At 35.0% G+C, this 26933-nt stretch overlaps 1 protein-coding gene across 3 annotated transcripts in view; it reads left to right on the top strand.

Annotated features, from left to right (window-relative positions):
- HMGCLL1 (3-hydroxymethyl-3-methylglutaryl-CoA lyase like 1) overlaps window positions 1-26933 on the top strand; it is a 79555-nt gene that overhangs the window by 10129 nt on the left and 42493 nt on the right. For all 3 annotated transcript variants that reach the window (XM_027898316.1, XM_027898315.1, XM_027898317.1), the window contains exons 2-5: window positions 12668-12745; window positions 13718-13825; window positions 17062-17157; window positions 18860-19008. In XM_027898316.1, coding sequence (XP_027754117.1) covers window positions 12668-12745; window positions 13718-13825; window positions 17062-17157; window positions 18860-19008 — 431 coding nt within the window. The remainder of the gene's footprint in view (window positions 1-12667; window positions 12746-13717; window positions 13826-17061; window positions 17158-18859; window positions 19009-26933) is intronic.

The raw sequence follows: 26933 nt of genomic DNA, 5'->3' as shown, positions 1-26933 counted from the left end.
TCTTTTGTGCCATTGGACTGTCAAGAGTGGAAAGAGAACAGGAGCATTTTAGTTGATAGAGATTTATGCTATACTGGGATTATTAAGTGAGTTTAAAACTTTATAACAAAGCTGGAAATGTTGTAAAGGATTTTACAGATCTTGCTCTGCAAATATGGGAATTAAAAAAATGCACAGGAAATTTCTAGTCAGACCCAACATCTGGTTTTGGTAAGATCTCGATTTGACTTTTCCCACCTCCTTCTCCTTCAAAGTCTACATGTGGGCACAGTGATATTCATTTCCTCGCATGCCAGCTCATTTTGGACACACCATGTGTCAAATCATCGTTTCAAAATTCGTACATCTCGAGATCATTCTTCTTCATTTTCTCATGGCTTTGGCTGAGGGTGAAGATAATTGAATTTCCTAATAGCAACTAGGTCCCAATTTAATGCCTACCAAAATAAATGGGAATATAATCTTTGTCTCAGGTTTTAATAAGGATTTTATTTACAATTTGTAGATCTTCTGTTTTCTAGTTTCAGTAAGGAAATCTCACAAGTGCCTTATAGGACTAATGTGAGACTTACCAGTTGGTCAGACATAGAAGTTTTCATAAAGAAAAATATTTACTGTTCCTAATTAATCAAATTTTGTGCCTTTGAACTGTTTGATGTGGTGACTAATAAATAGTAGTAACAATTGTCTCTATAGAGGCTCACACTATAGAGGCTCACACTTTACTGGTTTTTTTCTCTTAGATGGAACGCTGGGTACCTAGGATAAAATTACACTTATTTTCTCTACCTTTTAATCATAGGACTATTATTTGGTGCTTCTGAGGAAAAGGAGCTCCAATTCTTGGAGCATCTGGGTTGAAAGATTCATATGTTTATGAAAATGTGTGTTTGAATTTTGGTTTGTATGTGAGTATCACGCACTAAGAGACTGGTGTGGTGTAAGTACAGTGCAGAGATAAAGCTGAGATGGGTTCTTGTCCCAGAGAACACCCCCTGTTCTTTCACAACATAAATATTCGAGGTGTTTAAACAAGGTGGTGATTCTCTGAAATTTTAAGAATTGAAGGTTATTGAGAACTGTTCATGTGTCAGATGTGGAAGAAGTTATGTTTAAAGAAACTGAGGGGAACTTCAGAAAAGTAGTTATTTAGTAGTTCAGGCTGTGTTGAATTCTCATGTGTTGTTTAGCTCTCTCATTCATTTAACAAAGGTGAAATACTTCATGTAGCATTCTTCTTTTCCCCCAGATGTATATTTAAAAAGATAGATGAAGTATGAAAGATAAATGTGTATTAAAGATGGTGTGTGGTTTTGTGAACTTGCTGGGGAAAGTGTACCACCTTATAAAGTGTGCCAGTGCACATGATAATGTGGACTTTGACATACAGTGAAATGAAGTACTATGCAGTCAGTAAGGCTCATCATTTAACTGAACTTCAGAAAAAGCTAGAACAGAAACATATTAAGAATAGGAATAAAAATCTGCCAGGCAAAAATCTGTAGGAAATGTTCTCCTTAGCTATCTAATCCATCCATCTTGTGTCACATAGGAAAACTCATCAGGATGTTGAAACTCTGAGAAAAGTTGTTTTATTGGTTGATCTGAAATTCTTGAGATAAGAGCGTGATCAAAATCAGACTTTCGTACTGTTCTAAATACCCGTAAAGCTAATTCAGCATTTTTGTTCTTTAGCAAAGGGAAATATTTTATTATTGCTGTGTTAATGTACACTTGTGTAGCCCTTTTAGGGCAGAAATGTCAAAATGGTGTGCACACTTCAAAACTAAGCAGTGCAGCGGAGATGAAAGTTTTTTTCTATTTTGTAACGTTGACAGTGACATAACTTGCAGTGAATAATAAAAACTTCATTAAATAAGAGATTACAAGTCAGATACAGATTTTGTTATTCAAAGGAACCAGAAAACTAATAAATGCATGACTTACATTTCAGAAAAGTACTTCCAGGGACAGTTTTAGGCTTGTCTTTCAAACTTAAGGCATTAGAGTTGGAAGTAATCAGCTCATGGCTTTTCAGGCTTTTCCTAGGTTAGGCATAATAATCGATGGTGAGGATTTTGATCATCATTTGACCCAAAATTCGAATGTTGCAAAGGATGAAAAAGGTACTGCAGGTCATAAGAAGGAAATTATACTTTCTGTCAGAATGTTGTTGTAGCTGATACTATTTTTAGATAATTCCCTTGTTAAATGGAGATTTATTTTATGGTTTGGTGTAAATGAATGAAAGTTACTCCAATTGTTATATTACATTTGAATTTATTTGGATTAAATATTCTTAGGAGATTCATTCTCAGCAGTTCTTGTGACAAAACCCCAGATTTATTACATGCAAAAGCTGCTAAAAGGTGCACTGGTAAAAAAACTGGGCTGGGTAGACATTTCTTCTTTGTTTGAGTGTTTTTTTTTTTTTTTGTCCACAGATGTTAGCTGTTTTGTATGGGAATAAAGGTGTTAGTTTATGAGTTTCTTGGAAAAAGAAGTTTAAAGACTTTGAATGCATAGGATGTGTGGACTGAAGCGCCGGAGGACATTGGTGGAATGTTAGGTGAAACCCATAGGGAAATAATTCAACAGCAGCATCTGGAAAGGAACTGTATGTGGCTTTAGGGCTTACTTTTAATGCAAGTAGTTAAGATGAGATTAAATATAGGTGTTAGTATGTGAGAAATGGGGGAACAAGGTAAATAGCGAAGGTATATCATGTGGAACACTGGGATTAGGAAAAAGATTTAACAGAATCCACAGCTGATCACAGCTGAATTTTTAAAACCCTGGAAACATAGTCTGAATTGAACTATATATTGGCTTCATATAAAGTAAAGCAGCTTACATGAAGATTTTATTGGGGAAAGAGAAGACAGAATATAGGCAAGTTCATCGGCCTTGCTGTGTCTCACTTTTGCCTGAATGGGATGAGGAAGATGGAAAATTAAGCTACTAAGCCAGCTGGCTGTTGGCCTTGCTGAGAGGAATCAAGTGGCGATTGAGAATTTTCTCATCTCCCTGCCATTTTTTGATATTTATGACTTGAATTCATTTCCCAAGCACTGTTTTCTGGTACCGTGAGTTGCCCTAAGGTAACTGAGATGGCTTATAGGGTTGGTAGGTATCAAGTAGGATTTATGGGAGACTTGGACCCTCTGGTGCAATAGCTGTACGCCAGGTTGGATGCATCTGGATGTACTAAGTGTCTGTAATTAGCCATCCGACTTGTGCCCTTACAGTTTGGCTGAGTTGTTTGATATGCTTTTGGCCACTGCTGACAGTGCTGAGAAGTGGTTTGATTCAGCTGGCCAAGCTTCATTGCTGATGCCTTAAGATGCCCCGTAATATCCTACTGCCAGCTGTCAAAAAGGCACAGATCCTGTGTCCTGCATGCTGTGTTTAGGGAACCTTAAGACATTTTCTGTGAATATATAAATCAACTCTACTGGGATACCTAGGACACCTGTAGAGATAAATATGTAGATACCTAAGTTCAGGTGCTTTGAAGTCCAGTTGAGGCATATCATTAAGAACATTTCAGGACATTTTGAGCTTATTGAGTGGTATGGCTGCATTGCCGTTTAGTCCATAAGTAGTAGTATGTATCATCACAGTTTGGAACACTCCTTCAATCAAGATTATGTGTCACAGTAAAACAAAAGTACAGCTAATGGTAGTATTGTTAGATTTTTTTTTACTTATTTTGTGCTTAGCTCACACTGGTCTTATTATCAATTTTACAACAACTCGCATTTGTTTCTCTTCTGCTGTGCACTTTATCCCGAATATAGAGGCTTGAAAAAAATCTTCATAAATGTGCAAAAGTTAGAAGTGAAAGGAATAAAAAATCAAAAAATCTCGTGATTCAATTTGCCATGACAACCCTTAATCTTCTCAAACAGTCCAAAGTGTTATGTTCTCAATTTGGTTTTGTCTTTGTCATAGTTCCTCCAGTACCAGTTCATTTTCTTCTACTTGTTCCACTCCACTATTTTCAGGTTTGCATGATTAGAAAATGTTAAAATCTTATTACTGCTTAATATCATAAATTGGAAATTTACCAGCTCAGCAGAAGCTGTGACATATCATTATCATATGAGTGCTTTTTAATAAGCTTATAGAAAGTGATAATTTATTCTAAATGTTTATTTTAAAAATAAGGTCTTATATCTATTTTTTTAATTTCATATAAGCACAATTTTCAGTGCCTTTAATTATTTTCAGTTAAAGGGGTATAAAATTATAGTCTTTAAATATACTCATATTTGACGAATTTCATTGTGAAAATGGAACATTTTTATAACATCAAGAATGGTGTAGTGTTCAAGATATAATTTCCCTACTATTATTGGGAAATTATTACGGTAACACTTTTCAGGTGTTATTTTTCTGAAGGACATTATAAATTTTAAATTCTCCTGAAGGATGAGTTGCCAACAGTGGTGGAATAAATAACCATTAAACCTCTGTCATTTTTATCAGTGTCTTTTGGCAAGAGAGCTGTGGAAAACATAGTGGTGGGCCACCTGTACTTGAATTAATAATGTACTTGATCTCTTAGGCCCTGCCTTTGTACACAGAAGGTGATTTTGATTACAATAATAATTGAGAATTTTGATTTACTTCCAGCTTTTTACTTGAATTCTTAAAGATCTATGCATAACTCACTTTTACTGACAATGAGGCATTTAAAGCGACTTACCTGATAGGGTGGATGGGCTGGATTGTCAGTATATATCCATTTCCCCCCCCGGATATCCCAAAGTATTATAAAGGGCAAATTACTTTCACATATTGGATTTGTAAGGATGATCATGCCTCTGCTTTTTCAATGTGTGTGGAAACACCACTGTTTCTCCCGTCTAGAATTCTGTCGTTAGTCTTGCCTGTAAAACACCATACACACCATAATACTATTACCATAAATAATAGTAAAGGAAAGTGTGGGAGGTTTTGGCTCCAGTGTCATCAGTGTGCTGTTGATCTCTGTTCTCTGTATCCTTTTCATCCAGCCCAGGTGGCAGGGTATAATTGCTTTTCCAGGCTTTAACCAAGATAGGGATATGGATGAAAGTGAGTTGGCTGCAAACCAACTTGGTTAATGGAGAAATGCTTCTTGTTAGCCAAGGGAAGCATTTAGGGAAATAGAAAAAGGTAATGTATACACCATGTCCTGAAAATACATTTTTAATTCTTGCTGAAGTGACTGCTGTGTTGGCTTCTTGCTAATAACAGAGGTTTCTAGTACCATTTATTATTAATGATTCCATTGTAACGCAAGTCTAGCTGTGGTTGTCTGTGCCTCTGCTACCACCTGACTCTAGTAATACATTCCTTCATCATTATTTTGCAAGTTATCAAAAACTTTCTGTGACTATAGCACATCTGTCTGCTTTTAGGTTATGGGAAGTGTTAGCTGTAACTGACTGGTTTATTCAAACCTCTGTGATTCCATGTACTCTGCATTTATTGAAAATTGCAACAAATGTTTCTTAAAAGGTGTCAGGTCGTCAGTGATAATTCAGAAAATTCAGACTCATCCAGGAGACTCTTATTTGAGAGATTTGGTCTATTGTTTTGTTCTGTCAGGTTATGAATGATTTGATGTTAAATACAGACATGAATATTAAAGAAGGTGTTTCTTTGTTCTCAAAGGCTGTGAATGGTCTTTAGGCTTGAATTTACCTTTCTGAGTGTTGTCCTGTAATGCTACTGCTTTTTTTTTTGATAGCATCCGACATAATGTCAGAGAATTTAACATGGTTTGCAGTTCCTCTTAGAACTAGCTGCTCCTTCTGTTAGACACTCAGTCCCTAGTTCCTGAAAATTTCTTCTTTGAAGGGCTGTTAGAACAGCAGTTTTGGTAGCCTGCCATCTGCCTGTGGAATTTTCTGATCTGCTGGAGCTGGCATGTGGTAAATTTTAAGCCATGACCACCAGAAGTGTTAGTGTGACTCTGGTGACATATAATAAGTTGTCCTAGGCAGCATAGTTAGAATGCAACATGGAATGTCATGATTTTGATGCTCACAGTTAAAAATGTGTAACTTATACAATTCAAGTGTTCACGTTACTTACCTTTGCTTGCTAAAGAGAAAGGTTTCTGGGGATCTGTAACTATCTTCACATCATAATTGCTTTTATACATATTTTCCAGTATACTTTCACCATTTTTCAAGTGAGTTATAAAAATAACAATAAAATATGTAAAATATTACTAAATCTTAAATGTTGATAGATATATGCTATTATTTGAAATTATACTAGTAGTTGTATTTTATGTCAAAATTACGTATGTTTCTTCATGAATGTTTATATTTGAATAGGTGGTTTTAGTAGATTTTGCTCTTTACTGTTACATTAAGTGGGAAATACTGCTTGTATTGATTTTCTATCCAGCATAGCCATTACTGTGTACCTGAGGTAAAACCACTAGTAAAGTTCTGTGCTATCATTTCACTGTGTCTGTGCCTTGTACAGTTTTGGGGTTTGAAAGCTGTAGATGAAAAGCTACAAATCAAGGATTTATTCCGGACTAAAGCTAAAGAATATGGGCTAAAAATTCATGGGTTTATAAATTGCTACTGGCAAAAACACTTGCCCAGTGTAGTAGTTCAGTGTAGCTCTTCAGTCTTTGAAGAAATACTGTTATATCCACTGTAAGCAAAAAGGTAAACTGCAAATCATAGAAAAGAATATTCAGCAGGTGTTTCACCCAAATTATGTGAGAGTTGACCTCTTCTGATCTAGTATAAAGGAAAAGATACTGGGAAGCAAGGAATTCCTTTTCTTGTCCCCTCTGTTAGACTTATTAACTTCGTAGCTCTTCTGGAAAATGTGCTGTTTCGTGTTTGGTCTGAAGGAAATGTTCTTTCATATAGAAAGGAGTTCCTTTTTTGTTTTGCAACATCTTGTTGCATTTTGCCAAAACCAGGGAAGTGCTGTGTTCTGAAATTGTTTCCCAGACTTAGTACCTCGTCAGTGATTGTCTGTGTAGTGGGTGATTAAGACATAAGTAGGTGTCTCCAGCATCTGAAGTTCCTCCGAGGCTTTTACTTTAGTGTAGAAATCCCTACAGTGAATTCTCTCTCAGTTCAGATAATCTTCTGATATATGTAAATCATTACTCTTTCATGAGCTGACACAAACACTCTAATAGAAATTGTAAGTGCAAATTAAATTTTAAAAGGCAGACTAAAGTAATACCTATAGATTTAATCCCCATTAAAGAGTCATAAACATCCTTGATCAGATCCAGCAGAGCGCATCCCATGAAGACGATGAATGGGTTGGAGCATCTGCCGTATGAAAAGACGTTTGGGGAGCTGAGGGTGTTTAGACTGGAGAAAAGAAGGGGGGATCTTATCAAAATGTACAGATACCCAGTAGGGTGAATAATGAAGGCAAAGCCACTAACAGGACAAAGGCAATGGACACAGTCTGAAGTACAGTAAATTCCACTGAAAGATCAGAAAAGTCTTTTTCTGTGAGGGTGTCAGCACTGGAACAGGCTGCCCAGGAATCTCCATCCTTGGAGTTACTCACAACCGAACTGAACGTTCTGCACAACCTGCTTCAGTTGACTCTGCTCTGAGCAGTGGTGGTTGAACTAAATGATCTCCAGAGATCAACAGGTCTGACCTCAACAATTATTTGGTTTATTCCAGATAAGTTAACTCTGCGTTTAACTAATTTTATTCTGTAATGATTTATTGCAATAATGATTAATTGCATTTAATATTTTGCCCTTCCATGGACAATCTCCAGTAGACTGAATTATTTTTGAAGTAGGAAATTAAAAACTAGACACAGTATTTATACTCATTAAGTGCTAGGCTACTGTTTTATCTGTGACATCTCAGGTTGGGATCAGATTTATCATTTCAGTTTATTATTTTTTTTTCTAGAGAGCATGGTGTTATTTACTTATTTTCACTTTGCTAATTTCCCAATCTTTTTTTATACACCTGTTTAGCCAGGTACATTCTATCCTAAGTTTTACAAAAATCTTTTTTGGGGGGGGTAAAAATTATTAAAATGGAGAAATATGATAACACTTGTAAAACATGACATGCAAAAATTCTTTTGATTAGTCAGCATCAGATACAATATGGATAGTCGTAAGTGTTGTCTTACATATTATTTTTATTGAAATACATCTGATATGTCAGTGGAATTTTATATTCTGGTCCTGTTGTCTAAAGCACTTGCAACTGCTTTGTTTGTGATATGTCTGTGTTGTCATTCAGGTCATGCATATGCAGTGATATCATATGAAAAATTTACTTGATGAAAGATTGTCAAGTGTTGATGAGGGTTTTTCTAGTCATGGTCCATTCCTGGCTACTGTTCTCCAGTCATGTTAGCAGCACGCAACAAGTTCCAGGATGAATACTCAGTTTATCTTTACGGAGGGGTATTCACCAGGTTTGTCACACTGTTTTCTGAATATCTGTATATAGTATTTATATCTCAAAGGTGAATCTTCTCCATTTTCTCCCTAGTTAACTTAGGAATGAATAGGTTTTATTTCTGCTTTCCAATAGTGTGAACTGTTGGTACATATCTACATACTACTACTCTGTAGTACCACAATCATTATTTGGTTACGTACTAAGATTTTAATTTCTTCCTGTTTGTTTCCTCTGTGTATTGTAAAGTTTAGAGACATCTATGTGTTCAGAAGATTGACCACTGTTTTCTTTGTTCTCCTTCCAGCAATCGTATTATTTATCTCAGAACCTTCTCCTGGCTTTTGGGCATTTGTCTATGCCATTGCAGATATAAATATTGAGTTATGATGCCACCTCCCTGCTGATCCTTCTTTAAAACTGCTGTCCTGAATAATTCTTCCTTGTACAAGATGGACCTACCTTTGTTCAGTTGTCCTCAGTGCCGGAACACCACCTTGTGGAAAAGGGAAGCAGAACTTCATCTTTGGTTAGAAAGATTGAAAACGTCTGAACCTTCAGATTCTTCTCCCTTACTTTTGGGTCCTTTCAGTTACTTTTGAGCAGCTCTGGGTAATATTTACCAGTGCTATTTTTGTCCATATAAATGAGCTTCATGGAATAAAAATCAGAGGGCTGAAGGAACCTCAACACCTTTACTAGAACTAGTGAAGCAGTGACAGAGCTTAAAAAAGTGTGTTTATTTAATTTGATTACATTTATGGTTGTATCAACTTGATTATACTGCTCTAATTAAGCGTTACTAGGATTTTCTATAATAAACTTGAATTTTCAGCTATTTATAGTTGAAGGAGAATGTTTCCATACAGATATTTGGCATTCAATGTCTCAAGCTGAATGGTGTGGTTTTCCTTTTTCTATTTTTTTAAAAAATACTCTCTGGCTGCATTCTGTTTTGAGGGAGGCAATTATTTTGTGGTTTTATATGCTTTTTGTTCTCCCTTGGCAAGGCTTGATACATGGAAAAACAAATTTTCCAGGCTCTTAGTATTTTATGTCAACTATTTCCTTTTTGATACTTAAAACATGATACTTTGGTAGTCATTACTTTTTAACAGAGATACTATATTATTCAATAAGCAGTCACCCCTAGGTATTTGCTGTAACTATTTTTTGTATTTTGTTATATAAAAATACTTCATATAGTTCAATTTAGTAAGTAATTTTCCTGAAAGAAAATTACATACCTGACATGTTTGGTGTTTAATGTAAGTACATGTGTATTTCTGCAAAGTTCACCTTTTTTTCCATTTTCTTAAAATGTAAAAACTCTTTTTCATTTTTCTGTTTATTTTTTCTATTTATTATCTGTAGGCCCTTTAATGTCATACTTGCAGGTATTGAAATTCTCTAAGTTTGTCTCGTTGGTTCTGAAAATCCGTCCTTTTACCCCAGGGCATGGTGCCTATTTGAAATGCTCCAGTTAGAGTTTAGGGAACTCAGTTCTTCAATTCACAAAACCCAAGTGCTGGTTAAGGTCTAATGCCATCTAGACAGTAAACAGAGAAGGGTGTAACTCTGCCTCCGTTCTTCAAGACTTCAGTGTGTTCTGCGCGTTTGAAGCTTGACTAATGAATGCAGATGGCATTGAGTCTGGCACAGACTGTGGCTCAGGTGATTTCTTAAGATGTGATTTAAGTAATGTGCAAATATTCTGCAAGTGTGACACTGTGATCTGAAGACTTCACAAAAAGTAGTTTCCTTTTTCTTGCCGACAGCATTACCAAGTACATATTTCTGTTTTGGAAGAATGTCCCAACAACTAGTTACCGAGTATTCATTCACAGGGCAGGTGAGATTTAAGTGAGGAGGTACTTCTTTACTCCTCTGATTCAACTCTGTGGTAGAGAATAGAAAAACGTTAGAGTAATTTTAGCAGAAGATGGTACACGTATTCTTACTAGCCTCCAGTTTATTTCTGAGTTTTGCTCTAAGCTGTCAGTTCATTAGTTTGAAGAGTGTAAGGATTTGGTCTGGAGTATTGCCTTGAGTTTCCATTATGTGGCCCTTGTGGGAGTCATCCCGTATGCTGTTCTTGGTGTTGTGTTCAAGAACAGTGAATTCAAGTTGGGACTGACTAGTGGACAGGATGGCTATGGAGAAAATCGGGGGCTGAGAGCTCTGGACTATGGCTTAAAGAAATTGTATGTCTGTAATGTCACAGATGGAAAATAAAAAACAATACTTGAATGCCTTTCTGCAACGTCCCTTCCAAACTTCTGTCCTATTCAAAATCCACGGGCTGCGGGTATCACCTGAACGGCTGTGTGAATGGCTACTGCATGTGCTGTAGCTGTGTGAACTGTTCTGTAAAGACAGGTACAGATCTTTGATTTCAACAAAAGTTTTGCCACAGTAGGAACAGAGTAGGATTTATAAGATTTGGCCTAGAAATTGAACATTTTTGCCATCTAAGTTTTATGGACATTTTTCATGCTCTAAATTAAGCTTGGGTTCACATAATTTGTTTTAGCTCCCTCTTTATTTTCCAGTCACAGCTTTACTCATAGCACAGCTGTGGCATTTGTCTTGCAACAAGAAGGATCTGATAATCATGAAATATCCCAGATTTATGCCTGTAGTGCTGAAGCAGTGCCATATTTGTGAAAATAACTTAAGAGAAACAATATGCAGCAGATGTGAAGGTTTTACCTTCACATTTAAGTAGGTTTATACTGTCAGCGGGTGTGGGCTTAGCACGGCCTGACAGAGTTTCAACCTACCAGATGTTCCATATGATCAAATAGATACTATACAGCTGTTTCCCATTCTTTTACTGGGCTCAGATAAATACACAGTAAATGCTCTGAAATATGTTTATCGTACTTTGGCGAGTCCTGCAGAGAACTACCCACAGGCACCAAGAATGAGGGGAGAAACCAAAGGTGCTCATAGGAATGCTCATTTTTCATTACTGTGAGGAGAAATTAGCAGCCGTTTGGTTGAAACAACCCTGATGATACTAGCCAGGGAGGGATGAAATATGGATTTTTCTATTGATTGTGGATGGTGTGAGATTAGCGGCTGTATTTATGGAGTGACTTTGGTTTGGGGGAGCTGTGACTCCCATGGGTGTGAGCTGTCCCTGTGTGCTGACAGTATCATCATTCCAGTGGTGTTAAACTCCAGGTAGAGGTGGTGGATGCACTGGAGCAGCCGTCCCACAGGCAGCTCATGTTAATCCCAGCTCATGCTTTCAGAAACACTGGAATGGAGAACTGGTTTGGCTTCTGTATTCAATACAATATAGAAAACAGGGCATCTCCAGAGCTCATGGCAAGGCTGCCTGTGTCCCTCCTGTCCACTTCTCTGAGCACAGGAAGAGTGCCACAAGTTGACCATGGGATGTATTTTTAAAGACACATAACTTTTAGGGGTCAATCCAACCAACTGCTCTGAACTGTTTCAGGATTTAAAGACCCAGTTTACATTAACTGCCACACCTGTCAACTTGATTCAATAACAGAGCAGCTAAATATTAAAAAAAGAAGTTTCATTTCCCTTCGCCTGCTTTTCTACTCTTATTTCTCCTTCCTCCCCCTCCAGTTCCCCATGCTCTCCTTAGCCCTTTGACCTTACTGCTGCCTTCCTTCCCTCCTGTCCCCATCAGCTTCCTGCCTTTCCAGAGCTGCCCTTACACCTGGAAGATTCTTCTTATCTACCAGAGGCCTTCCTTGCTCTCTTTTAAATCCTTTTTAAAAAACTTCACCCTCAGAGAAGTAACTTTCATCTTTCATTAATAATCTCTTCAATATTTCTTGACTGCTGTGTTCTTTTCAGATTTATAGCCTAGTCTTGCAAATGTTTACAGGGCTGTTCAGTTAAACTGAGAACATTCAGTCAGAAGTTTGGAGGACTGGATTGTTCATTGTGAAGATTTTTGAAATGGGATTTTTTTTCACTGTAAAACATAATGTTCATTTATGGTTCTATATACATTTTATAATAAACATTTGTGACCTCAGAGGAGCGGGGGAGCATTCACGCAGCTAACTTTTGCTTTTGACTTTTATTCCCTAAATCAAGGTGTGGAATATGTTCTCACAGATTTTTAAATGCCCTGAGCAAGCTTCCTGTTGACAATACAACTTCATACCCAGAATCATAGGAGAAAACAACTACATGCTGTGCCTTTGATCTTGGTGACCTCCATTGTTTTGTGTTTCAAATATTGTTTTTTATTTCAGGAACCTCAAGCATCTGGACTACCTGAGTACATAAAGATTGTAGAAGTTGGGCCAAGGGATGGATTACAAAATGAAAAGGTAACTTTTCTCCTTTTTTTTTTTTTTTTTTTTTTTTTTTTTTTTTTTTTTTTTTTTTTTTTTTTTTTTAATACTTTGACATAGACAGTGTTATTTTCATTGTGCGGAACATGTACATTCTACTAATTAAGTTTCTTCCCTTTTGTACAATTAAATATATCTATTTCTTTTTCTATTGATAACTGTTCTCTGTATTAGAATAAAAGTGTATTCCTATTTTCCCAGCTTTTAAATCCTAGTTTCTTTCTACACTTGGCAAACTAGCCTTTCTGTTCCTTAACTGCCGTTTCTTTTTCTGGAATTTGTCTTGTCAGTGGATAGCATTCTGTCATGATGTAATTGGTAAACACCATGAAACACTAACTATCTTTGTAACATGTGTTTGTGCTCCAAGTGCTAATATAGAAGACTAAAATGGGCTTTATCATGCTTCCTGCTAAACAGACATGGGGAAAAAATATTACTCTTCTGATAGTAGTATTTGCCTGAAGGACTGTAGGGAAGCAAGGAAGAAGATTGAAAGAGACTGTAGGGTACATGTATCAAAACAGTCATCTGTTTCCACAAACAGGAGGATAAGCTCACATATATAATTGTTCCTGATATCAAACACGTTAGTAGTACTACATTAGTAATATTAAATGTCAATATTATTTATTCATAATATTATTAATATAAACATGTTAATAGTATTGACAGAATAGAAATACTCTGCCTCAGCTGTGGAGCTTTTCCCTCCCATTTTTCTCTGTTTGAATTGTTACTATTTCCTTTGCTGCTTCTTTGCTAGATTAGTGTTTGGTTAGTTACAAGTAATTTTTTTAAAGGCCAGACCTATAACCAGTTAGACAGAAGTGTTCTCTTTTGCGATGGACAGAAAATGGAGTAGGATCATGTATACCACCTTGTGCACTTAACGAAAGTTTCTTATCATATGAAATATTTTACTAAAGTATTTCTCCGTGTCTGTAGGTGATAGTCCCAACTGATATAAAAATTGAGTTAATCAACCGGCTTTCCAAAACAGGCCTGCCTGTAGTAGAAGTGACCAGTTTTGTTTCATCCAAATGGGTGCCTCAGGTATGTAAAATCATCTCCATTCAGAACTATTTCAATTTAAATGCCATTCCATTTATGTGATATTCAGTTGTAAGTAGATATTTAGGATGATGACAAATCATTAATATAATTTAATGTTCCTACTTCCTTTTTACTCTTCTAAAACTAATAATCACTGATGTAAAAAACAAAAGTAGCATACCTTGTTTTCTTTTTCCCTAAATGAAATGTAATTTTCCACATTTGGAAATGTGTTTGGACTGTCTAAATTTGGGACTTTCTTATATGCAGTAGTACTTAGGCATGCTACTTATATTTTGCAGTTCTAGCACTCTATCAGCAGCCACACTGAGTTTTGATGAATCATAATAATTTGCTCATTATTTGTCCAAAATTTTTATGTTTGGTACAATTTAGCAGAAACCCTAGCCTTTCTGAAGTCAACAGGAAAACTGAATTGGCATTAGTAGTGCCAGGTTTTCATGTAAGATTTAACATTGCAAATTCAGGCTGAGACCTGAAGGATACTACGTAGGTCCTGTTTGTTCAAATTAATTATTCCCTGCAAGTAAGGAAATAAGTCTATATAATTAAGGAAATACTTGTCTATATAATTTAAACTATGAAATTGAACACTTGTTTTCACAGAAGCATTTGAATGCTTTGTTTTTAGTAAGGATCACAAGTTATTTACAAATTAAAACATGAAACTAATAATTTGAGAAAATACTTCAATTTTTAACAGCGTTTGTTGCTCATCTGTCAAAATATATATAAAGTTTTATATTTTAAACTGAGAGTACATCTAGGGCCTGGGCTGTATTTTACAGCTTTTATCTGAGAAAAACAGTGTGGTCATGCTTATTAATGAGTTAGCAAAGCAAACTGTACAGCACTCTGAGACTCCTTTGATTAATTTCAGCGTTCTCAGGATCATCAGGGAATAGTCTAGAGGACGGATAATAGGAAAGGGGAAGAGTGACAATGCAGAATTTCTTTGGCATCAGTGCAGGGGCAATGATTTTGTGTCTATTAAAAGTGACCAAGTTTTTCCAAATGACTTTCCAAATGCCATCAAACTTTGGCAGTAACTGCAACAGAGAATAATGTAGGTTTTTAAACATCGGAAGAAAAAGTCTAAAGCAAAGGTGTATTTCTTTCTTTCTTGTTTAATTATTTCCTTTTCCTGTGAGCCATTAATTTAGCATGGGTTTGTCAGTTTTGGAAAAAAAATGAACAATCCCTTCTTATCTTAAATTCATGTCTGAACACTTTGTTTTAATGGCTTAATTTGTGCTTAAAATGGTTTTTTATTTAAAAAATAACATTGTATTGCATTGATAGAGAGTGCAGTCTTGACTTTGTCTTTCCTTTGCTCCTTTCTTTTTTCTTTTCATAGGTCATGGGAATAGAATTCACGGTTATGTTTAGATCACTCATTCACTTCTTTTTTTAGTATTTTAAAGTTTTTTTTATGGTTTCCAATCTGCTGTTGTTTTTGGCAGAGATTTTTTCACTGAAAAAAGCTATAAGAAAAAGTTCCACAGTAGCAAGGTGCCATGTAAAACAGGATCCCACACCTATAACCTAAGCAGCCAAAAATTATAAATACCTACCATTAGGAAGCTTATTTTAAAAGAAATTTGGAAAAGAAATATTTTATTACAATTTAAAATCTTGTAACATGAAATATGTGTAAAGATGGGATTTTACTTACAGGAAAAATAATAATGGGACAAATTCAATACATTTAATATTATTTAGATCTGGCAGGTTTATACTTGTTGAAAAAGCGTCATTTTGGTTTTCTAGTGTATTTTAAGTCAGGCTATAATTGTGAAGTGTGGATTTAGTTCCAACATTTGCCATTTAAGTAATCATTTGGTTTCAAACATTCTTCCTTGTCCTGAGAAATGTAGATCCTATTTATATTAAATTAAGGAATATTTTTTCTTAAAAATTAACGTCTTAACAAAGGTTTTTTTGTGAGGTTATCAGACTGATTTAGTTTAAGTAGAAGCAATTAGAAAAAGTTGCCTTGTGCTATCACTTGTTTCCCGATGAGAAATTAGTTGTGTCTGGCTATTAGACACTTTTCATATCCACTTCCTTATAGATGTTGGGCTTACATTTGAGGAGACATACATGCATTTTTGTGATATTTTTAATCCATTAATTTTCAGAGTAGGAAGCCAGTGACAGGAAGATTCCAGGTTGCCAGTAGTATTCTCAGTTAATAATGTGGTGTAATTTAATATCATGTATTTAGAACTGTGGTACTGCATAGCTATCAGTAAGTATCTGCTGAAAGTAAGACATACTGAAAACTTTGTATGTCATATATCTTTTCATATGGTACTTCTCAAATGACTTTTCACCACTGTGAAAAGAATCAGAAATCCATTTTAATATTGTTTTCTTGAGAGATTTGCTTTTATGAGAGCTGATTTAAAAACTAAACACTAAACACATTATTTAATACCTGAAATCTTTAAGATATGAAATGAGGGATATGTTTTATTAACTATGTTGCTTTCAAGAATGCACACCACTGAAAAATACTAATTTTCCATCCACTTCTTTTAAGAAAATGTGCTTATCTAAATAACCTGGTTTGTTTTACATCAATAAGTTTTTCATTCATCTTCTTGATTAGTACATGTAGTATGTTTAATCTTGAGTGTGAATGAGAAAAATGTAAGAGTGTCCTAAAAAGGCAGAGTTTTTGTGAGGGGAGACTAAGGAAAACAAGTCCTTGAATAAAGTCTTTCTTTTTAAGGAAGTATTATCTTCTTTAGAAAGAAACTTCTAAATATATTAAAATGCTTCACTATGCAGACAGTTGGATTTTGCTATATTTTTTAAGGATAGACTTGTGTTTAGTCTTTTCAAATATGGTGATTACAGTTTGAGTATTTCAAGTTCAGTTATGCTTAACATTGTGAAGTTGCATTTATCAGAGTGCTGAAGTTTTCAAGATTTGGATGTTGTTTAAATGTCAGTTGTTCTGTTAATTCCACCTGTTGAGTCCAGTGAGGCAAGGTTAAAGTTGCTGTAGCCATTGATGAACAGCACGATCACAAGTCTGTCAATTTACGATGCAAATTACATTTTTACAAATCCACACAAAAAGAAATTGTAGTTCCAATTCTATAATCATAGAGATCTGAAAAGATTGCAACTCAAATGCTCAGAAGTTAAGCTGTATAAAATCAGAAAATGACTGCTGATCAATACAAATGATTTATATATTTTAGATGGCAGATCACAAAGAAGTAATGAGGGGCATCAAGCGGCATCCTGGAGTCCAGTATCCCGTTCTCACGCCTAATCTTCAAGGTTTTCATTCTGCTGTAAGTGCCTTCATAGATGTCCACATTTACCTCCTTTATCTTTCAGTTCAGCACCATAAACTAGGTATTTAATGTTAGAAATAAGCTAATTGAAAAGTCTCAGTTTTCTTTATGAAAAATGAGCAAATTTACAGAATGATATTAAGCTCTATGTATGTATATTTTGATGAAAGTGTTGATCAGTCTTTTTAAATTCCTTTAAATGATGCTTGGATGTAAAAAGTAAGACAGTTCCTTCTTCTTTGACTTGAAAAGTTTGCCCTAGAAAAGTTTCTGAAGAGTGTCTTCTTCTTGGAAAGTACTGAAGAAGAATGAGGATATGAAAATGCTTTATAGCAATTCTGCATTTCATTTTGGTAGGATTTGAAAGTTTAAATTGTTTCAATTCATATGAAATAAATACTCAATGTGTTTGGAAGTGTGAAAATAGAGCAGTTCAGTCTTAAAACATATACATTGATAGTCAAATCTTTACACTTTTCTGTTTTCTGAAAATTTTTAATACTTCTATGCTTCTGCCCTGATATAGGACAAACTGTATTTGAAAGTATACTGCTTGATGGATATTTGTGGTGTAGTCTGTCATTCAGTTCCTATACTGCATTTGAAATCTCTGTTAAAACAGAATCCTGTGCATAGTCAACTTAGCTATCAATAGTCAGATTATACTGCCATGACTTTGTCTCAGAGCTAGCTTGCATGAGTTGAATTATTTGTGCTATAATGTATACAGTATATCTCAATGCTGTATTTAGCAATATAATGAAAGGAAAACAATTAAGAAATAGTTGTATGTGATTCCTGCATATTTTGCTGATATTTTTTCCCTCTCTTTGAAAGAATATTTGTCCCTGTAAGGGTTGCTGAAGCTTAGACCTTATTTTGCAGAAGCAAAGACTAACAGGAAAAGCTTCCTCCCTTCTCATAGAACAAGAGCATTATTCTCACTGGAGAATGAGAATTTAACTTTTCTCCTAAGCTGAAATATTTTCCACTCCTATCATTTCTCTTTCAGCCTTCTAATTTGCTTCATGTTAGCTGATTTACTGAGTACAAGCTCAGGCTAATTGCCCCCTCAGTGAAGTCACCACCTTTACACATTTTCTAGACTGGTGTTTGCTCTGAGGATTTCTCAGCAGACTCTCACATACACGTATTCCGTATTATCCATATCAACTATGACACCAAGATCAATGGAGCCCTTGATCCTAAAGTTGGCTCTAATAAAGAAATCCCTATTAGTTATTGTTGCTGCTTCTAAGAACTTGCCCATAGAGAGCTTTCCCAAGCATGGGAATGACTTCCTGGCATTCAGGAGGAACAGACATTGTGCAGGTGATGGATATTTCAGAGTTGTTATATGATGTTACCCTTTTCTGAAAAATAAATATGAGTATCAATAACTGTTATAGTTGGTTCATGTGATTTCCTGCATCTTACTACCTTTATCATTTATCAGTTTAAAAACATGTTTACCTCATTGCTAAGAAGAGGAAGGAAATAGCCACAGTGAATGAACTCAAAATTTGGTTCAATCTGTCTGTATGCGATAGCTTAAAAAAATTTGAATAAAACCTATATTTAGATATGGATGCAATAATTAATGTACTTTAAAATTCTGGAGTGTTGTACACAATTAAATGCTTGATCTAATATTTTAATATAATGTTGTGATGCTGTTTTATTGAAATGTATTTTTTAGATTGCAGCAGGAGCTACAGAAGTCTCAGTATTTGGCGCAGCATCTGAATCTTTTAGCAAAATGAATATTAATTGTTCAATTGAAGAAAGCATAGAAAAGTTTGAAGAAGTTGCTAAATCTGCAAGGACTATGAATATTCCAGTGCGTGGGTAAATATAAAGATTCTAAAGTAATATAGAATTATTAGAGTTACTGTTACAGGGGATTTTGGTACCAGTAGAAAAGTATACTACCAAATTTTTACGTTTTAGATGAATTGTAATAATAGTCATTACTGTGATTTTTTTCCCTAGATTGAATATATTTAGTAATTTTTGAATTTTTAACTAGTAATGGTGACTACTTTTCTCTGGAAATTGGAAAAATAATTGGGTTTCTGAGATACCTATTTTATTATACAAATTTATTTTTATCATCACAGATGACAAACTAAAATTTATTTTGTGCTGTTGAGAATTCATAACACTTGCCTGCACCTTAAAAAAATACCCTGTATACTTTTATTTTATTGTAGCATTCGTAATATATCACTTCATACACTGTAGCATCAAGGTATAAAAATGAGAAAACAAATTTACTCCTAAGAAAAAAATTATTCTGTATATAAGTTATTCTGAAAACCCCAGTATTGAAGTTTTTGGAGTTCCAGCATATGAAAGTCTAGAATTGTCCAGTATTTATTTTTTTCTTTCAAGTACTTTCTTTTAAACTTAAAATAATCCTGAATGATACTTACTCTAGAACAGTATTTGTTTTTCATTTCTTTTTTTTTTTGTATCACACAGAACTACTTACTTGAGATTATTTGCAAAGGTCCTTTTGAATGTGGAAGGGCATACAAAGGTTCAAGGACAAACTCAACAGTGAGATTGCTTGAGGATTACTAGTAATGCCAACTACATCATGCTCAAAAAATACCTGGATGTGAAAATAGATAGAGGTAGATATCTTAGAGACTAAGTGCTTGGAAACCTGTCTGGGAATAAATACTAGGATCTCTCTTTGCTCCCAACATAAGAAGGACATGGAACTTTGGAACGGTCCAGAGGGTGGCCACAGAGTTGATAAAGGGACTGGAGCAGCCCTCCTATGAAGACAGGCTGAGAAAGTTGGGGCTGCTCAGCCTGGAGAAGAGAAGGTTGCATGGAGACCTCATAGCAGCCTTCTAGTTTTGGAAGGTGGCCTGCAGGGAAGCCAGAGAGGGACTCTTTGTCAGGAACTGTAGTAACAGGGCAAGGGGGAAAGGCTTCAAACTGAAAGAGAGTAGGTTTATATTCGGTATTAGGAATGAATTCTTTACTGTGAGGGTGGTGAGGCACTAGAACAAGTTACCCAGTGCAGCTGAGGACGTCCCATCCTTGGCAGTGTTAAAGGCCGGGTTGGATGCGGCTTTGAGCAACCTGGTGTAGTGGAAGGTGTCCCTGTCCATGACAGCGGGGTTGGAACTAGATGATCTTTAAGGTCCCTTCCAAGCCAGACCATTCTATGATTCTATGATTTTCACACACACACAGAGCCAACCAAGGATAGCTCATAAATGCGTGGGTTCTTTTCCTTAGCCTGGTTATGTTTCAGATGGAAAATCACTGAATAAAGAAGCAAGGACGTTCACTGTATTAAGAAACAATAACTTTTACTCGAATTGAAATACTCTTCCTAGCTGCTAATCTGCCAGGTAGTAAGTTTGCCTGCCTGAATAACTTCTTTTATAAGAGGTCTGTTGTTTAAAAGGTCTCTGCCACAACTCTTTGCCTTATTGTTCCGAAACTTAATTCTGAGCTGAGAACATAACTAGCAATTTGAGTTCTCTGGGAGGATTAAGCCCAGGAATGTCTGAATTTTAGGTCCCAGACAGGTATGAATAAGGCAATAGGTAGTCAATTCAGAAAACACAATGCGTGTTTTAGGCACTTGTGAACACTATTACACTAAACTTCTGTTTTCTGGTTTTCTCAGATGTCTAGCTATGTCAAGAAATTTTTCTCTTTCATATTCCTGTATTTTACTAGTAAAATTCAACCATGTAGCACAATAGAGGCAGTCAAACATCCAGGGAATCCTCAAAGCCTGTGCATTGGAGAAGTTTTTGGATAACTATGTCTGTCAACAGAGAGACTTTGCAACTGTTCCATAAGATGGAAATTGCAAGTGATTAAGAAGCCTCTTTGGTGTACTGTAGATTGATTTTTCAGCTTAAAATGCTAATTGGTTTTCTGTGCACTAATTTTCACATGCTGGAAAAAGTAGCAACCTGGTACTATTTTTTTCCCACGGATTATATGTCTTAGGCATTCGTAATGTGCCAGAAGCAATTATTCTGGCTCTGATACACTGATGTGATGGAAGTAAGTGTTCCCATGATAGGATTCTATAACATTCCCAAACATTTATTGTCCACTGTCTGGAGAACCATGTGGCTTTTATTTTTCTTTACACAGAAAAGAAAAAAAAAGAGAGAGAGAGAGAGAGAAGTAGGGGTAGAAAATGGTCAAACAGAAGGAAGACACACACACACAAAATAAATTAGAATAATAACAAAAAGAAGGAGAACAAAGCAAGGAGATACAAAGAGAGGAGTCTTAAGAGCTAAGTAGTGAAGCAAACAGAAAAACAGCAGTACAGAGATGAAGAGAAATGAGATAGTTGAACTCAGGAAAAATGAAATTGGGTTATGTGTTAAAAGTGCTTACTTTGTGCATCCAGTACCAAGATCTGTAATTTTACTTCAATGTGCAAATGTTAGGCAAATTTCATACAGTACATGCAGGACAATTTTATTGAGTCTGTCATGCAAGGTGCTGTTACTGAACCCTTCAGCTGTAAACTGCTTAGTATCACATAGACTACAATGTGATCAAATTCAAAGTCGAGAATGAAAATTACCTAAAGTGCACTCCAGCTATAACTTTCTTCCTTAGGCTTACATGCCCAAGAAAAGTGAATCCTTCAAAAGTAATAAGCCGTTGGCAGAAACATTCAATTTATGGGATTACACCCAAGTAAAGAATCTAAATAGAGATGATAAGTATATTGATGAGAAGCTACATTTATGTGAATGTTACATGTATCTTCATCACATGATATTAGCGTGAGAATTACTTTATCCAGTGAAAATTGGAGATTGAGGCACCAGGAGATAAGATAATGGACTAATGCAGCACTTCAGCAAAACAAAATGTTTAGGAAAGAGCTGCTGGTATTTTTCTAGGGGGATCTGTTATAACTCAATAATAAAGTAGCCAATCTGCTAAAAACCTGCTGAGAATCTAAACTGCAGAATATGGAGCCTTATTTCATAACAAAAACCTCTAACTGAGATAATTCTGAGTATACACTGAACATGCATTTCAGTATATGAAAATATTGAAAAGAAAGTTTTGAACATGCTAATAACGCAGAAGATAAAAGAGAACTGGTTAACACCATACATTTGGACTTTGAGTGCACTTTTAAAAAATTCCTCACAGGGAGATTTTGAGGAGGCAGAATAGTAATTAAGGAGGAGTAAAATGATGCTATGGATCAGAGTCTAGACTAATATGTTTTTAAGAGAGCAATTACCAAGTATTGATTCTTGTCCCTGCCTTTTCATACTCATTCAGATGCACTCCTCGTGGGTTGCAGAGTTACAGGAATCCCTGGGACACATGGATACAGAATGATTGCTCAGGAATAATAATAAAAAGGAATTGGTTAGTGTCCATTTACTTCACTACTTTCTTTTAAGCTCCACTGTACTGTCTTTTATTTTTCTGACCAAAAAATAGCAGATTGAATATAGAAATACAGAAATCAGAAGGACTTCCTTTTTTTTTTTTTTTTTTAATAGCAGATCTCTCAGCAGTTGAACAAAGTTCTAGAAGGTGGACTTAAAACTTTTAATTAGTTAAAAAATAAAAAAAATACAAAGAAGAAGCATCAGTTTTGAATGGCAAATCCAGGAAGTAAGTAAATCTGTTTACAGCATTTCAGATGCTTGTGAGGGGAGACACTATGGATCAGACTGTCATTTCCAACTTAATTCTAGAAAACTAAACCATGATCTTCTCTGGTAGTAACAGCCAACAAAAGCCTTCACTACTTTAGGGATTTCATTAGTACTTGAGAGAAAGTAGTTCATTAGTTCCCAAATATTGCAGTCCATTTAGAAGACTTCTGAAGTTTTACATTGTATTAAATGAGGTAAAACCTGGGCTTCTCTTCCTCAATGAAAAAAGATGTGAAAAAATAATGAGAAAGTAAAAACTTAAACTGAGATTTCACAGAGATATTGAGGGCAGCCAAGGTGACTTTTTCCTGGAAATAAAGCAATCAAAACCAAATTAACTAATAAGACCTATAATTTATAATCCCATATTTAGCTGTTGTTAAAGAAGCTGCTTTTAATGACAGATAAAATAAATGGGATTTTGGTATCCCATTCCATGAAAAATTCTCTAAATGCTGAGACAGCCAGGGCTTTGTGGCAAGTTGTTCTTCACATTCAGTATTTTGAATAGGTGCTCATGGTTTGAATGGTAGTTATTTAATTGCAAAAAGATTAGTTTCAGGTTTTATTTTGTTGTTTGGCTTCTATTTACTGAAAGTAGTTAAAATATTGATGTAACATGATATGAGCGTGACTACACAAGTCTGAACCTGTCATCCTAAATCTTCCTGTAGTAACTATAAGGAATTAGTCAGCCTTCAGGCTGTGGTTTACTGTATGTGCTTTCTAAAGTACCTGCCTTAGGATAAGATGAAACACTCTCTGGATGATCCATCCTTTTGATTAAAGGAGCTTAGGTCGTATCCAATGCTGGTCATTCTACAGATGGCATAGGCTGTAGATGATTATCTTTGATATCAGAAGTAAGAACAGATGAATCCCAGCCTGTGCATAGGCTGAGGATTAGGACTTTTTAATTTGTGTAAGTTACAATAGATAGAAGAAATAGATTTTGTGCTGCAAGGTAACACAAAATGAAGCTGTGGACTTTAAGGACAAAGGTTTGTACTCTTTGGTCTTAATCACCCTTTTAGAGACTGGCTAATTTAAGGAACCATGGCCAAAACCTGCAGCCTTTCCTCAAGCAAGCTCCCAGGACTACAGATTTTGGCTTCTAATATAACTTTTATAGGCTAAATATTTTTATAGAATTACTTAAGTAATAAAACCATTAATGTGCGTAAATTGTATTTGTATTCATTTCAATACAGAGATTGTTTCCTTTCTAAAACACTGTTATTGTTTAAAGCATTATTTATTTGCAGGAAGTGGATAATTTAGTGCCTTGCTCTAACCCCTTATTTGTGCAGTTGAAAAATACTTCCAAAAATAATTTTAAGAGGTTCAAATTTTATTTCCTATTTTTACTGGCAATTTAAGATTTATGCAGTGAGCATAAATCATTGGCAATCCTTGCATCTTATGAAAAATGCACTGAAGCAATTGAAACTAAACTTTAGGCTTTTGCATGTCTTACTGTTACTACAGCTGCACTAACATCGACTCGATGAACATCCAGAAAATTTATGCTGTCAGCTGTCACATTTAAAATCTGTAGCTCAGTCCATAGTTTTCTAAATGTTTACTAAATTTGTTCAAATGTTTATGAAGAATTGAAATGTTGCATATGGTCTTAGACTATTTATTAGCATCATAAAGGGGGGGTTATTTTTATTCTTTTGTACATGAAAACTTTACATTAACATCTTGGACACATTCTGTGAAGACACTGAGCCAAATCAGTTATGAACTGATGTGTGGTCACCAAATTACTACTGTGCATGTCTTGCATGTGAAGTAACACAAAATAGTGCTAGTTTTAAATTTGCATCTTTTAATGCATAATTCAGGTACTATTAAAAATATCACAACTTACTGTGATTAAAAATTAAGTCAAACAGTCAGAGTTGATTAAAAAAATGGTGGCAAATGGTAATTGCAAGTAGGCACTTGGTTTGTCTTTTAAGTTAAATATATCATTAACGTACATATGAAGAAAATGTCAAGTAAATTCTGATTACACTAGATTAATGTATTTCAGAATTTAAAAAGACACAGGAATGAATTGAAGTTAGTACAATAGAAAGTAAGGAAGTAAGGACTTGCATTTCCTCCTTTTCAGCAAATGATACCTCACAACCTACTTTTTGTCCTGTGACAGTGAAAGAAAATCAAACTATCTCCCTCTGAAACATTCAGTTCTGTATAGAATTGTCTTAGTCCTAATAAAAATGAACAGGGGATATAAGCCTGAAAGATTGTAATTTTTTTTTCCTCTGCTAAAATAACTCTTCTCCCTGATTAGCAACTAAAAGCTGTATTTATGCCCCAGACCTGAAATTTTTAATGTGAATAGCTTTTCTAAGGCCATGTTTATGATGTTTAGAGTCTCAGTGTAAAAACACATGCAAAGGATTGCTGTAAAATAACTCTAGAAGCATTTCCTTACAAAGCTGCTGCTTTGTGAAAGCCTGTGTAATCACACATTAGTTCGAAACTGGTGTATGTAATTCCTTTGTTTTATGCACCGTGTCTTTAGGAATGGTGAAGTTCACAGTATATAAAAGCATTTTGAAATGTATCAATATTTGGCTTACATCTGTGTTTGTATAGAATTCAAATACCGGTTGATATACTTGAAATATAGCAGTATGTTTTTCTGTGACAAATAGATGCCAAACAAACTATTGTGTGCAATATTATTATTATTACGTTTTACATCATGCTATAATAAAGCTTACAGGTTACAACATATATAATTTGTTGGTGATTATAGGAAATAATTATTGGTTTACTTTGATGCTAATACACAAATTAAACACAAAAGACTTGAAGAGAAATAATTGATTTAAGTTATCTTTGTCTTGTGCTAATGATATCTGGATTTATTTGCAAAAAAAGGGGAAAAACACATTAGTTCTATTTTAATATACTTTATAACAAGCAATTTCAGAAACTAATAATGATGTCTGTTTTGTTTATAAAGAAACATTAATTATCTAAAACTTCTGATTATCAGGACCATCTGATCTTTATAATTCAGTTCAACAAGGTTCTTTTTTTTTCTTTTGTTACAATTCATCCTAAATAAGTACAGATATTTATATGGCCTTACAATACTGTGATTTTTTATGTAATTAGAAGTACCATAAGAGTAACTCCAACAATTCAGTTTTGCAAAAATCAATACAATTCAAAGCTGTGTGTGTGTTTTATGAACGCAGACAGAAACTTTGAACTTGTGTTTGCTGGTATTCTGGAATATTTAGGGCTGGAATACACATGTTTTTTTTTTCACATTGTTTTAAAATGCCCATTTTTAAGACTGCATTGCTTAGTTTATCATAGTCACAGTTATATTGATGATAGAGTGATTTATGCCAGTTATCCCTTTTCTAGATAGTAAAACCAATTTAACACCTTCATGTCACTATAAGTGAGCCTATATTTGAGGTTATGGGAACAACAAAATGTAGAGGAACATTTAATAGACTTGGAAGGAATACATTTTAGTATGTGAATGGTAAACAAATCTTTGTGGTTACACAGTATTAAGCCAGCTGGTCACAGTCCCCTGGAGAAGTTTATGAAGGCAGAGATTGCTGGGATGTGGGGAGTTGGTGAGTTTCTCTATACTGGGAGCAGGTTAAGAAAAGAATGGCGGAGCCATTGTACTAATTCTTTCATACTGGATGATTGCGCTGTGTAAGGGGAGAGGCTTAGGAATAACTTTTTAGCAACTTTTACCTGTTGTTTTTGTACCTGCAGGGAGAAAATATTATTACTGGGCCAGAACTGTTTTGGAAAAAAAAAAAAAAAGAAAAAAAAAAAAGAAAAAAGAAAAAAGGAGGGATACTTTTCTTCTTAAAGGGAATAAGTCAGACTTGAAATGTTACTATGAAATTATGACATTACAATACAGTATCTTTGCTAGTATGTTATGGATTACTCCATGGGTAACTTGAGATAGTTATTAAAAAATCAAGTGGTTAAGTGGCCCTTCATTATTGTAGCTGTTTGGTTATGTTTTTAGAAAAGTAGTTATTTTCTAGAACATAGTTCACAATTTATAAGTGTTTTCTGGGC

This window comes from Empidonax traillii, unplaced genomic scaffold (assembly GCF_003031625.1).
Source record: "Empidonax traillii isolate 1590-97213 ecotype Southwest subspecies unplaced genomic scaffold, ASM303162v1 scaffold591:size1139884, whole genome shotgun sequence".
NCBI lineage: Eukaryota > Metazoa > Chordata > Aves > Passeriformes > Tyrannidae > Empidonax > Empidonax traillii.
This window is presented reverse-complemented; position numbering and strand designations above follow the sequence as displayed.